This window comes from Diospyros lotus, chromosome 2, assembly GCF_014633365.1.
Source record: "Diospyros lotus cultivar Yz01 chromosome 2, ASM1463336v1, whole genome shotgun sequence".
Lineage (NCBI taxonomy): Eukaryota > Viridiplantae > Streptophyta > Magnoliopsida > Ericales > Ebenaceae > Diospyros > Diospyros lotus.
In genome coordinates, this window is record NC_068339.1 from 25,954,745 (window position 1) to 25,968,874 (window position 14,130).

The window sequence follows — 14,130 nt, forward strand, 5'->3', positions numbered from 1 at the left end:
CGAATTTGCTTGAGCCGAAAAGATTAACCTTGCTTTGAAAAGCCTATTCCACAATATTAGTTTCTCTGTTGTTCATTCTATGTTCATGAGAACATAATGAACTCTTGCAATCCTTCAATAGTCATATTTGAGAAACCCTTTCCTTCTTCAATTGCAGTAACCACATAATCAAAACGACCTATTAATGGCCTTACAATCTTTTCAACAACACGTAAGTCATCCAACTTTTCACCATTAACCCATAATTGATTAACCATAGATTGAACTTGGGATACGTAATCAGATATAGTTTCAGAATTTTTCATCAAAAGGGATTCGAATTCACCTCTTAAGGTTTGCAACCTTACATTCTTCACCCTATCATTGCCTTTGTAAGAATTCTGCAACATCTCCCATGCCTCTTTAGCTGTAGTCACACTTGAGATCTTTTCAAAGACAACCTTGTCTACAGATTGGTAAAGGAAAAATAAGGCCTTCTTATCCTTCTTTCTGTTCTCCCTCAAGCTATCTCTCTGACCTTGAGTAAGAGCTGCTATAGAAGCTTGATCAGCTGGTTCTGCATATCCAAGTTCAATGATCTCAGAAAGCTCCTAAAAGCCAAACAACGGCTTCATCTGGATACACTATTGATCGAAATTTTTTCTGCTAAACCTTGGAAGTTGAGGCTGAATTGATTTGTTCATTGTTGTAGCCTACTTACAAACAATCTAGAACAACATGAAACTCTGGATAACTTGGCTTTGATACCAAATGTAGGAAATTAGAACTTAATTTCCCAACTAGGAACAAAAGAAACCAAGAAAAGTGTTTCAGCAGAAAAAAATAGACCAGGAAAGAAGAAATAAGAGAAGAAAATAACTTTATTATTCTCTGGTAATTGAATACAGAATAAGAAGCAAATGAGCACCTATTTATAGGTGATTACAGACCAAAAAAACTTCTACAAACTCCTAAGAAAATGTTAAAACAAACCTAGCAAAAACTCATAATTTTCTGGCACTACTCCACTACAGTTAAAACTACAGAGATAAGCTCCTAAAAAATCTGCAGTAGACTTATTCAACTGAAGACAAAATCAAACATGACTCAGTAAAAATAAAAAAGATCGTTTGAGTTTAATTTCTAATGCTAAATTGGTATTTTATGATCGTAGGAACGGTTGGGAGGCAATTTTTTTGGTTTAGTCAGGACTTTGGTGTACTGTTGGAAGATCTTTTGCACTTCTAGTTGTATGTGTGGTTGGATAGGATGTGATTCTATGAGAGATAGTAGCTGGAAAAAATGCCCTTTTGTTTTCCTAGTGGCATATTGTAGCTCTTCACAATTGATCACTTTGTTCTCTGAGTTTTTCAGACCACGTAACATAATTGTTTTGCCCTCGAGCTCAAAACTCATACTTAGTTGAGAGAAATCCCATTTCATGGGTCCAAGTGTGCTTAGCCACTGAGCCCCTAAAACCACATCATAACCCTCCAACGGAAGCAAATAAAAAGTCAACTAAAATTAAGTGGCCTTGAAGAATTAGAGGAGTTTGATTGCACTTACCGGGACTATCTAACATTTCTCTTCGAAGCCACCATTATCTCTAAATATCTTTCGAGTACAGGCCGAAGGCGAATATACCTCCTTATTTGTTCATTTACAAAATTGTGGGTGCTTCCTGAATTAATAAACACTGTAACTGAGCAAGAGAACCATTCACTCTCATGGTGTCCAGGGCACGTAGTCCAGCAATCGCATGTAATGAAATTCCCAATAGTTGACCTTCTGGGACTCCATCATCTTCCATCTCTATATCACTTTCACTTTCGTCTAAGGTGTCTTGTATCATGAGGAGTTTCTTGCACACGTGTCCGGGGCCGAACTTCTCATTGCACTTGAAACATAGGCCTTTCCGCCGTCGTTCATTCAGCTCTTCTGGGGTCATCCTCTTGATGGGAGTGGCACGTGGTGGCATGGTGGATCGAGCAGGTAATGGATCGTGCTTCATAGAGTCAGGCCAACCCAATGGCTAATGACAACGTGCAAGGTTTGTTGGCTTTGACGTCTGTGTGAATTGAGTCTTTAAGACCACCCACAAAACAACTAACTTGTCTTGCTGGTTCCAGTGGTCCGGCCTTGGCCAATATCTTCTCAAACTTGTATTGGTAGTCTTGGATGGATCCTGTTTGTTGTAATCGCGTGAGCTCACCAAAGAAATCAAGATACTGGTTTGGTCCAAATCTTGTATTCATTCATGCTTTAAAATCTTCCCATGAGATAGTGTCACTAACTCCTGCTGTAACAGCTGGTACCATAGGTAGGCATCACCTTCCAAATGAAACGAAGCGAGAGCAACACGGTCACTTGCTAGAATGTTGTGCAATTGGAAGAATTGTTTAGCTTTGAATAGCCAAATGGTAGGAAGGATCACTCATGACCGTTGAACCGAGGAAAATCAATCTTCACCGTCTTAGGCATATATAAATTAGGGAGCTGGTTCGTTTGGCCTTCTCCGGCGTTTTGTCGAACTCTTGGAGCTGAAGAAGGTTCTGCTGCATCAGTTGTCCGCCTTTGTACCGAGGAATTCTCAACTAACTCATCGGTTTTACTTGTTATTTCCTCCATCCTAATACTCATCTTGTCAATAGTCTCTAATAGCTATCGTAAGAGCTCTCCCTCTTCACTAAATAACTCCATAGCTTTCTCCAAATCCTCCACCCTTTTATCCATAATACTAGTTGGACGCAAGATCAAACGCTTATTATTATGTCAAAAACTATAGCTGTTAGTAAATGTGTAACTTTATTTCCTTAAATCCTAGCAGTACAGAACCTCTAGGGTGAGCTCCCAAAAGAATTTTGGGTTTCAGGGACCCAACGATCCCCTCCCCCCAAATTGCTTATGCGGCGGCTTGAATCCGCAATTTCGTTCTGATACCAATTTAGAATAGACGAGTTAAATAGGTTGTTTCTTATTCTGCCTATTTTGAATAATTGCAAAGAAAAACATAAGTATTAAGAATAAATTTAGGATCATTCCAGGAAACCTGCACTCTAATAAAAAAAAATATAACTTTTTTTCTTTAAAATTCTTAAGAGATATCCCCTCTTGATTTTATTCAATCAATACTTACATACAGAAGAAAATAATATCCCACTATCTTTACAACGTTTAGAATAAAAGTAGACAACAAAATATCTATCTAAAGAATAGGCCCACTTAGCTTATTCAACAACTGACTAATTCAACTGTTAGAGGTAATAATAATAAATTAATAAAATAAAATACGCGTATCAATTTCATATTCAGCAAATCCCACATCCTCTTTATACATGCATAATGTAATATATGTTTTGATGAGAAGTGCAATTTAATAATTGAATATAGATATTTACTGTTTTGTATATAACACAGCAAATGTAGACGAGAATGACTGTACAGAGAGAGAAGAATGGGTATAGATGATTTAAATTCAAATTTAATGTATATATTTGTAAAGATTTTATATGAAATATATTTATATCAATAGTACCTATTTATTTTTATATTTTATACTTCATATAATTATATTTTGTCTTTTAAAATATATATTATTAAATATATCTTGCAATTTATGTATATGTTTATAAATATATTTTGGAAAATATTGAAAATTATATAAAATTTAGAAAAAGGTTATGAAAATTATATTTGTTATAAATATATAATATGAAAGAAATTTAATTATTCACATGCAACCAGAACAAAATGATTAAATAAAGTTCAAATTAAATTTCAAAAAATTTCACATAATCGCATTTGTCTCACAATACAATAACCCTAAATTGCAATCAAACTAATTTTAAATATAATTTTTAAATTAAGATTTGATTGTGAAAATAATTGACACTACTAATAAAATAAAATAAAAAATAATTTCAACAACAATAAAATGATATCCATTATAATGGTTGAAACTAAATTTAAAGCTATAATAATTTATTAAACTATTTTCAATATACAATAACTAGTTTAACCTTAAAGCGATACTAGCCAAGCAACAGGCATCTATCGCTATTATAATGATTAATATCTATGTTACACAGAAAGTTATTTCCCCATTTTTAGAAACATTTTCTATTCTCATTTTAGAGTATATTTATGCTTATTTTTTTAAAATAATATTTATTTTCACATTTTCATTTCTTATTAAAAATATTTTATATTTCTACTTCGGTACAACATAGATTAATATAACTTAATTTTATAAATATAATAATTTATTTAACTCATTTTAAAATATAATGACCAATTTAATTAGTTTGACAATTTTCCTAATTTAAAGGATTATTTCAAAAAATTAATACAAACTTAGAATATTAAATATAAAATTAAAAATTAAGAACTAAGAATTAAGAATCGGCCCAAAATTTGATATCTGAGCTTGTTGGCTTACAGCATAATATATGCTTGAGAAATATGCAACATGACGAATATGGTCTCAAAGGAGGGTTTCTTTCTGTAAAATTCAAAGGGCTCAAACCCCAACTGTACAAAAAATTGCAAATAGATTCCATCCTACTTAGTTTATTAAAGTTGTAATCTGAAATCTATCTATCTATCTAAGATCAATCAAATGGTAAGAAACAAAGATATCGTTATTTTCCCCGATCCTTCAATCTGGTTTCTTCATATTCAAGCAGTTGTCCGCTGCTTGGCTGAATAACTGCTGCACCTGTTTCAACTCCTTTTCTGGATGGCACCAACAATATATATATATATATATATATCAGTGGAAAGGGTGAGTTTTAGGAAAAAAGACAAAAATTGCTGCTCATCAACATAATTTCTGGCTGGCTGGCTGCGCAAATGCTAGTGAATTGACGATTCTCTAAATTCATGGAGAGAATATGGCATCGAATCAACTAGCTGGATACCATGCATGCTACTATCAGGTCCATTGGATGTTCGTAACAGCAGACATTATCCAAAATCATTTATTTAAGTTTATAATAAGCTAGAATCATTTGGAAAGTGGGAGTTGAAATCTTCACCTGCAGCTTCCAGCTGTCTCTGAAGTTCTTGGCCAACAGCGTCGTTTTCAGCCTGACCATGAAGAGAATGAGATAATAGAACAAGTCTGTCTAGTGTCCACATTAGACGGAAGACTATGGCTGAATTAAATACCTGAAGTTCTGCAATCCTCTTTAGTTGAGCCTCTTCACCTCCCTCCGACAAAGGTAGTGCTGCAACCAATGCATCAAACTGCATGGATGAAAACTTCCATGTGGCATCATCAAACTTCTCAAGGGATACTGTAGCTGAAGGAAGAGCTAAAGCACAGTGGGAAGACAATTAACTTCCTACTTTCAGATTTGATATTGTTCTACACACTGATAGTCAAAGGAATTGTAGGCAAACCGTTCTTAGTTCAGGGCTGTCAAAGAAATCCTAGTTCTGTTTTCCAGTTTGTGTTCTAAATTTGCTGTATTTAGATGTTTGATAGTAGAAAGTAGATTGTTGACATTACATTTCTACATCTGCTGAGCATTTGATTCTTTATCTCAAAATAAACATGTTTTGCCTTTGTTAATACTTTGATGATGAAAAACCTTTATATTCTTAGCATTTGAAAATGAAAAAAATTCTATTCATTCAATGCCAAAGGATATATGTGCTTTCAATGTTTACAAAATCCTATATATATTCATTTTGAAAGGGATTTTTTGGTATTTGGTTTGAAATCAAATGTGTTATAGAGTCAAAATATTTTCATATCAAGAACACTCATTTTGAAGCCAGTTCTGTCAACCATGTTTTTAAAATTGAAGCCCAAACTGTTTGACTGTTTTTGAAAAACAGTCAACAATTTTCTCTTAAAGTGTCGGACCGGCTTTCCAAGCATGTCGACTATTTTTATCCATGCTCTTGGCCAAGCTCAGTTGACCGCTACAACATCAAATCCGGTCGACTGTTTGCTAACCAATCAACCAATTTTGGTCTTCCTGTTGACTGTCCCTTTCAAGTTTTCTCTAACCAGTCGACTGTTTCTTTGAGCTATCAACCATTTTCATTATAGATCACTTTAACAGCTAGTTTTGTAGGCTCCAACTGTTCAAAACAGCTAGTTTTTCTTCAAGCTTTGGAGAAGCCTATAAATGCAGCCCAAGGAAGGTTTGGAGAAGACTAATGGACTAGAATGAAATAATTTGAACTTACATTTGTATTCATACTTCTCAATAGTGCTTGTGCTTTCATTTTTCTCTCAAAAGGCTACATTTATCAATTGTATATCTTGTTCTAGCCTTTGTGTTTATTTGAGAGATCATTGTAACTGAAAGTGTCTACTCTCAGATTTTCTCTTTGTAAGTCATTCTTGTAATTCCTAGCTTGTGAGCTAGAAGGCTTATTTGTGTATAAGTAGAAGGTTTTATTTCCTAGCGGTTGTGCTAGAGGGCTTACTTGGTAAAGTAGGAGGTTTTACGGGATTTGAAAATCCTTAGTGGGAAGTTAAGGTAGTGGATCGGGCTAGGTTTAGCTGAACCACTATAAAACTCTTGTATCATTTATTATTCTTACTTTATATTTTCTGTTTTAACTCACTAAAACCTCATTTCAAGCAAAAAATTTTAAATTTTAAGCAATTTTTAAAACACCAATTTCAACCCCCTTTGTGCCAACCCAACAAAACAACCATCAAACTAAGCTACTAATTGGAACAAGATGCAGTTGGGAAAAAACTATTGGTTAGCAAAAGAAGGATCAGTGAGATGCAAACACAGATGGTAAAATTCCGTCAAAAATATATCAACCCTTAATCCCACTAGATGGAGTTAGCTACATAAATTTTAGCTTGCCAATCATCTATATCTATGGCCATATCCTCTATTCACAGTAAAAAAAGGAAAAAACACAAATTGATGGTCATGTAGATTTCTGTTTTGTTTCTTTCTTTGGGTGCCAAAAGGGGAAAAGAAAACTAATTACAGGAAAGGTAAATCTGAAGAAAAGAAGAAGGGTTTCACCTGAAAAAGGGGGAAATAAATAAATATAGAAGAATAGAACAAAACAATAAATACATGAAGTGGAAGCAATTCAAAAGGAAAAAAATAGGTGAGGTTGCTCATAGCCCCCAAGCAGTGGCGCTTTGAGCAAGGCATCCCTAAATTGGTCCATCTAGAAACAAAAATTAGAAACCCAACAAAGATTTGAAGGGACTGTTCCCCTAGCTGAATCAGAATAGAACACTCTCCGCATCTCCACTTTTCATGAGCATTACCACAACTAAAAACTTTTAAACCAATGGTGCAGGAACCAGAGGTCCAATTTGGGCCTCCAGAGAGTGATGAATAGCAGGGCTTCTGTATTGACTCGACAACTCATGTTTATGTGGCAGAAAGATAAATGTCCATTTTCTTCTTTCTTCTTTTGTTCTGTATTTCTTGTATATGGCTCTATGCCTGTTGATATAATGACAAAAGAAAACTTGGTGAGAAACCCTTAGACGTGATAGGACACAATGGCTTTAGAGAGGATATGGCCATAGATAGAGAGGTTTAGAAATCTAGAATTCACATCGCTGACTATAAAGACATGTGACTCGTGTGTGCATGTTGATACAAAGACTTTCTGTTTCTTTCCCTTTATTTGGCCTTTTATGTACTGCAGTACTGGTTTGTTTCCCTTTTGGAATTCTCTTTACGGAACTAATCTTTATCAAGAAAAGATATTTAGGGCAAGGCTTAAGCATAAACACATTAAGCTTTCCTGAAACTGAGTTAATGACACACAGTATAAATAATTTCCATCCCTTCCCTCCTTGCTTATAGCAAAGAAACCGTTTTTCACAACTTGAATCCATGACCTTTCAGTCCTAAAATATTTTTTGATTGAACTAAGAAGATGTAGAAGATACACATATCAAACATCATTATCTTTAGTATGCCAAAGTTTCAAAAGAATCTGTTCTAGAATATATTGGCAAATACGTTTTTGCTCCAAAATAGCAGCATATTCATTGCAAAACTCATTACCAACTTGCAACTAAATTACAAAGCCATTTAAATTAGTAATCTACATCTCAAATGAAGTAAACCAGCAGTCAACAGCCTTGACACACAGAGGCACCAATGCATATAATTCAGCCTAATTCAATAAAACACTTGCCAATAGCCAAATGTTCTATGTGAAGGAAAGACTCACACTCAATTAGACGGGAAAAAAGTAGTTTCTTAAACTCAATCATCATATCCAGGACAAGTCAAGATGGAGGTTGAGGTTTACTTATGCATGATAATAAATACATATTTTTTTAATGAATGGTATACAATGTTATCAGTGGCGGAAAAGTATGTGTACCTGCTTAGCAGCCTTTACCAGAGCAGCACTCATCTGCTTAGGTTGCTCTGCAACATTTGCAGTTTCTTCAGTAGGATTTGCAGGTGGTTCTGGATAATTTGGAGACAGCCGGACTGGAGGGGCATCCCTTTGTAATGTCCCAAAGGTATTGAAGGCAAGAGCTGCGATTGTGTTGACTTGTTCTTGTAGTTGGGAGATTATATCCATATGTCAACTTGTCAAACAAATCTGAGACAGTTTGAAACTTTAACAGAATGAAATAAATAGATACCCAATCAGAGAAGACATCATGGAACATATAAAAGATAATAATCCAAAATGCCAACGCCACTTGGAGAAGCATAGCAATTTTAATGAGTGAGAGAAGAATGGTTTTAAAATGAAATTAGAATTTCAATGTCAAACAAGAGAGGCAAAAACAACCAAAAGAAAATGATTTCTGAGTGTTTGATAAAGAACTAACCACTATATTTGAGGCCCTCCAACCTGACAATAGCAACAAAATTCCTTTTGTTTTCTGGATAAATTTCAGACACCACCCTTATGTTTCTGAAAATAGCATGCACCTCACTTGAGTTTTATAAATGCGGATCATTTACCCCCCTGTCATTAATGAACTCCTGTTAATTTTTCTAAAATCCCAACATTCCCTTCTCTCCACTATTATTATAGAAAAATTAATAAAATTAAACAAAAATTATAGGTCATTGGTGATGACAGGTGGACCTAGAAATATGGGTTCTTCTTCAAACCAAAGAGAGGGAGGGGCAAATTGGGTTTGAGGAAAGAAGGGCCCTGAAGAAGAGCCAACCATTTAGGGGCGGATCCAGGAATTTAGGTTGGGGGGGGGGGGGGGTGAAATTTTAAAAAGTTAATCTAATAAAATTCTTATGTAATCAAAAAGTCAGTACAACAAATTTTCATTAAACTTGAGCTCGACAATTGATTTTGCACATTATGAGTTGAAGCACTTTCACTAGTATGATGATCTCTCTTTCTGAAAAAAGATAACAATGTTTTTCCTTTCTTCGCAGAAGTTGTTGTTCCATTTTAAATTCTAAGATACACAAACAAAAAATAACACAATTCAATAATCAAACAATTAAAATATTTAACTCAAGATTTGAGGCAAATGGAAGGCCAATACAACAACTGTATTTCTAGAGTTCAAACAAGAGAAGGCAAAAGTATGGTCGATTCAAATATTCAATCACAGATTCACAATAACAAATTTCAGGCTTCCAGCCACAACAATTCCTAAGTTCCTAACTGAATGCAGTAGTCAAATAGCCAAGCAGACACAAAATTAGCAGAAAATCACTTAAAACTTGCTCAAAAAAGACAGCAACTTCATCAACAAATCAAGCATAAACAAGTAAAAATATGGCCGGAAAATAGAAAAACTACCTAGATTTAGCTGTCAATCGAGATAATCAAAGAACTGAAAGAAGAGAAACCATACAAGTTATACGGATCTGGGCTCGAATGAAGCAGATCTGGAAGTTTGGGGGGGGGGGGGGGGGGGCGGGGGTGTTAAACGAAAACCTGAAACAGAGGCAGCGAGCAAGGGCGAGGCCGACTGGCCGAGCCGCCGAGAGAGCGTGGGGGAGAGGGCGAGAGGCAGCGAGGGCCCGCGAGAGCGAGAGGGGTCGAGCGAGAGCAAGAGAGCGAGGACTGGAGGGCAAGCGAGGGAGAGCGAGAGCAAGAGAGGCTGAGAGCGAGGGCGAGCGAGAGCAAGAGAGAGGCAGAGAGCGAGGGCGAGCGCGAGCGGACGAGCAACGCAGAGAGCGAGAGGCAGCGAGGGTGAGAGCGAGCGAGAGCGAGGTCGAGAGAGGAAGGAGAAGAGAAGGGTTTGCAGGCAAGTGGGCTGGGCTGGGATGGGCTGAACTGGATTTGGGCTGGTCTTTTACCTTATAAATTTAATTTGAAGCCCAGGCAGCTCGCGTCTAAATCCGCCCCTGAACCATTTGGAAAGGCAAGACCAAAGACTCAAGGAGGAGAGTTCCAGCCACTCTGTGCTAGAGAAGGAAGAGATCAGTTGCCAAGTGACGATGGGTTTGGCAATCGGAGCAAGAACAAAGAGAGACTGGTGAACAAGAGAGAGAATGGCGGAGCACAGTGGGAGACAATAGGTGTCGACATCAGGGATGATAGTGACAACGATCGGATGTCCATTCCAAAGAAGAAGAAGGAACAGAGGTACAAGGAAGGTAGGCATACAGAGGGAAAGGTTGGTGAAGAAGATGGCGGAGGAAGAGAAGAGAAAGTGATAGCGGATGTTGGCAATGGAAACAGTTGGTGGTGGTGTGCGAAGCCAATGAAGAGAAAGAAAGAGAAAGTATAAAGGTGAGGGAACCAGGGCAAAAAAGTCAATTCATGTAATGGTTAACACCAAGGTAAGGGTGTGTTATTTTAAAAAACATAGGGGTGGTTGATGCCTTTTCACTAAACCTGAAGGGTGTCATGTGAAATTTACCTTCGTTTTCCCAATAGCAATTTTAATTTCTAGTCTCACGTGTCATGAGTCTAGGGGTATTAGAGGGGCAATATTATAATTGGGTTACAATTGTTTGTTAAGAGATATTTTATAATTATGTTAGGAGCACGAGAGTGCTGTTATTCTAGAATATGTTTTTAGTTAGTAGGCTATGAAAGGCTACTTGTAGGAGGATGAAAATTATGTTGTGGAATGATAATTAACTTTTAGCCTTCCCTCTCATCAATCCCCCCCTTTCTCTCGATTATCTCTGTTTCCTCTCAATTCAGTTGGCTATCTCTCCATTTTCCATCTAATTCTCCCTCGAATTCTTCCAAATTTCTATCAAAAGCTTATCCAAACCCCAGAACACATGACAATTGGTATCAAAGCGATCGATTCTCGGCTACGAGCAAATTCTCTTAGCGAATTCTCTTAGCGGCAACAAAGTGCATCAAATTATCAATAGGCGATATCAACCGACTAATTCTGGGCTCATAATTTAGGCTCGAAATTTGAAGGCGAAGCAAATTCTAAGAAGATAGATTCATAACAGCTAATTCTCGACTACTGCATCGTGACCTAGGTTGCAGCTTATATTTGAAGGCGAACCTTAGTAGAAGGAATTCTTGGCTACTTGACCTAAGCAACTGTTGTGAGGCGATTGATTATCCAATAGAAAGGTGGACTAGGTTTACCAAATTTAGCTTTTGGTGAATTCAAGGTTGCCCAGCCATCGCCCAATTCTCTTCGCTCCAAAACCCCTACCATTTTCATGACCTTCTTATTCCACGCTGCTACAGCCTTCGCCATTGATGGATTCTCTGGAACCCACTTCGGCTCCAACCAAGAACAAGCTTTCCAAGACCTTCCACAAAGTCATCCACCATAAAATTGCCACCAAAATCCTCTCCAACTTTAGCTTCTACCTCTTCATTCATCAGGAACACAAGCCAGCGAGGAACAAAGTCAACGCCTTGGAATCGTTTGTGGCCAAGCTCTTCGCCATGGTCTCTATTGCCAAAGCAGCCTACGCCGAGCTACAGACGGCCCAGTTCCCTTACTATAACATCCCGTATCTAGCGATAGAAATGACCGAAATAACTTACCCTGATGAGCCTACGCAAACTTCCCAGGGGGTCACCCATCCTTGAGCTTCTCCAGCTCAAACACGGTTAACCCGAGAGTTTCTTGCCTACATTTAGCCCAAAAGGTATCCAGCTGGTGTTGTTTCCTTCCTTACTTATCATCGATATATACTACTATTCTCTAGGCTCTTGGGGTATTACATTCTCCCCCCCTTGAGCACATGACGTCCTCGTTATGTGACCTTACAATCGGTCCCAGATCTCCTCATTTGTATGGTCTATGTGGGATTTGCCTAAGGTGCCTACACGCACCCCTTTAGGGACTCAGCATCCTCGCTAAGATTTGCCCTACCACCGCGCTTAGAGGCTCGGAGGTCGGCTCTGATACCACTAGTAACATCCCGTATCGAGCGATAGGAAGAACCGAAATAACTTACCCTGATGAGCTTACGTGAACTTTTTAGGAGATCACCCATCCTTGAGCTTCCCCAGCTCAAGCAAGCTTAACCTCGGAGTTCCTTGCCTACATTCAGCTCAAAAGATATCCAGTTAGTGTTGTTTCCTTCCTTACTTATTATCGATATATACTACCATTCTCTAGGCTTTTGGGGTATTACATTTACAACGCTGATGCCATTCAGGCAGACAACAAGGCTATCGTGCGCGAGCTGAAGCACAACTTCTTGAAGAAAAAGATTGATTCTTCGCCGCCCCGTTGCATTGCCATCGCCGCTGCCTCTCGCTCACCGTTACTCTCTCTTGCTGCCTCTCGCTCGCCCTCTCTCCTTCGCGCATCCCCTTAATTTCCTGAAAAAGTTTTTCCAACCCCTCTCCCCTCGAGAATTTGTTTTCCAACAAAAGATGGAAATCATTTTTCATGAAAAATTTGGGTAATCAAACACATCAAAACTTGAAATTTAGGTGGAAAAAAGCTATTTTTTATGAAAAATATAACCAATTAAACAGGCCTAAATATTTTCTACAAGAGAAATATATAATATATTGTGCCAGAAAAGAAAATCAAGGATTAATGCACATAGCTAGAGATAGCACCCGTTTGACCCACCCATTTGGTGGGTCAGACCGAGGTAATGAAAATTGGGGCCTAACACGACCCTTTGGCCCTTAATAAATGGGCCAAGGCGAGTCGGCCCATGGGCCTGTTGAGCCGGGTTGATCCGTGGGCCATTTATTTTTAATTTTTTAAATATAATTTTTATTTTTTTCCTCGAATACAACAAATATTTTTTAAAATATGTTTACAAGTAAACAATGTTTACTTATAATTTTTATATTTGTAAAATTATGTTTACAGTAAACATAATTTTACAAAGATAATTTTTAATTATTATGTTTAAAATATATTTATAATTACTAATTACAAATATAATTTCTTAAATATTTTTTTATTTTTTGATGAGTTGGGCTGGACTAGGCCACGGGCCACATATCGGCCCAGCACAACCCGCATTTTGCAGGGCGGGCCGGCCCAGCCCGTCTACTACAGTACCGGGTCGGTTGATTTCTACACATAGCCAACAGAGCAGACATGAAACAAATCCAAAAAATACGAATCAAATCCAACATATATGAAATATATTCAACAAATAATCAAAATTCAGATGAAACAGGCCTTAAAAAAAAAAAAAAAAAAAGCCAACGCAATCTACAACCACATATCCAACACCAAAGCTGTTTATAGCCAAAATTTCTCTCAACTTTTTACAAATAAAACAAACAACAAACCTGAAATGGATCTGAAAAGTCCGGAGCAGCAAAGATCCAGGTAGAGGCCGCAGCAGTGACGCGGGAGCAGCGACGGAGCGAAGCCAGAGATGAGAAAGGTCGAACGACGAGAGAGATGAAGGAGACGAGAGAGAAACAGAAAGGGGGAGATCTGGGGTTTCTCTTTCTCACGAGGAGGGGGGATTCTGGGTTAGGGATTCGAGGGAGTTGTTATGGAATTTGTTAATTAGATTAAGGGTAGAGTGGTCTTTTAAAAAAAGGAAAAGAAATATGAAAGGGAAAATAATTTTTTTATTTCAAAAAAATAATTAAATAAAAATAAAGGAAAGGTATTGAAGGTATCGTAGTTTTACTTTTATCTTTTTAAATAAATGTTAAATAAATATGAATTCTGGAATAGATATAGCAATAAAATTATTTTTAAATTTATTATAATTTAAAAGGTATAAATAAATCGAAGTAAAGTCCATAAAGAAGAGCATAGCATTACAATAATTTTAA

At 37.1% G+C, this 14,130-nt stretch overlaps 1 protein-coding gene across 14 annotated transcripts; it reads right to left on the minus strand.

The window, feature by feature from the left end:
* Window positions 1-4,455: 4,455 nt before the first annotated feature.
* On the minus strand, window positions 4,456-13,823 carry LOC127793873 (mediator of RNA polymerase II transcription subunit 21). 14 transcript variants are annotated; one of them, XM_052324636.1, is made up of 6 exons: window positions 9,727-11,049; window positions 8,783-8,922; window positions 8,320-8,547; window positions 5,149-5,226; window positions 5,016-5,067; window positions 4,456-4,713 (listed from the first exon to the last, which is right to left on the minus strand). In XM_052324636.1, exons 3-6 carry the CDS (start codon window positions 8,524-8,526, stop codon window positions 4,637-4,639), a joined length of 414 nt encoding a protein of 137 aa, XP_052180596.1. In that variant the 5' UTR covers window positions 8,527-8,547; window positions 8,783-8,922; window positions 9,727-11,049; the 3' UTR covers window positions 4,456-4,636. The 14 variants fall into 14 exon arrangements, with proteins under 14 accessions (XP_052180596.1, XP_052180594.1, XP_052180593.1 ...); XM_052324634.1 differs by having other exon boundaries at window positions 8,320-8,563; window positions 9,727-11,047; XM_052324633.1 differs by lacking the exons at window positions 8,783-8,922; window positions 9,727-11,049 and adding an exon at window positions 13,630-13,823.
* Window positions 13,824-14,130: the final 307 nt, after the last annotated feature.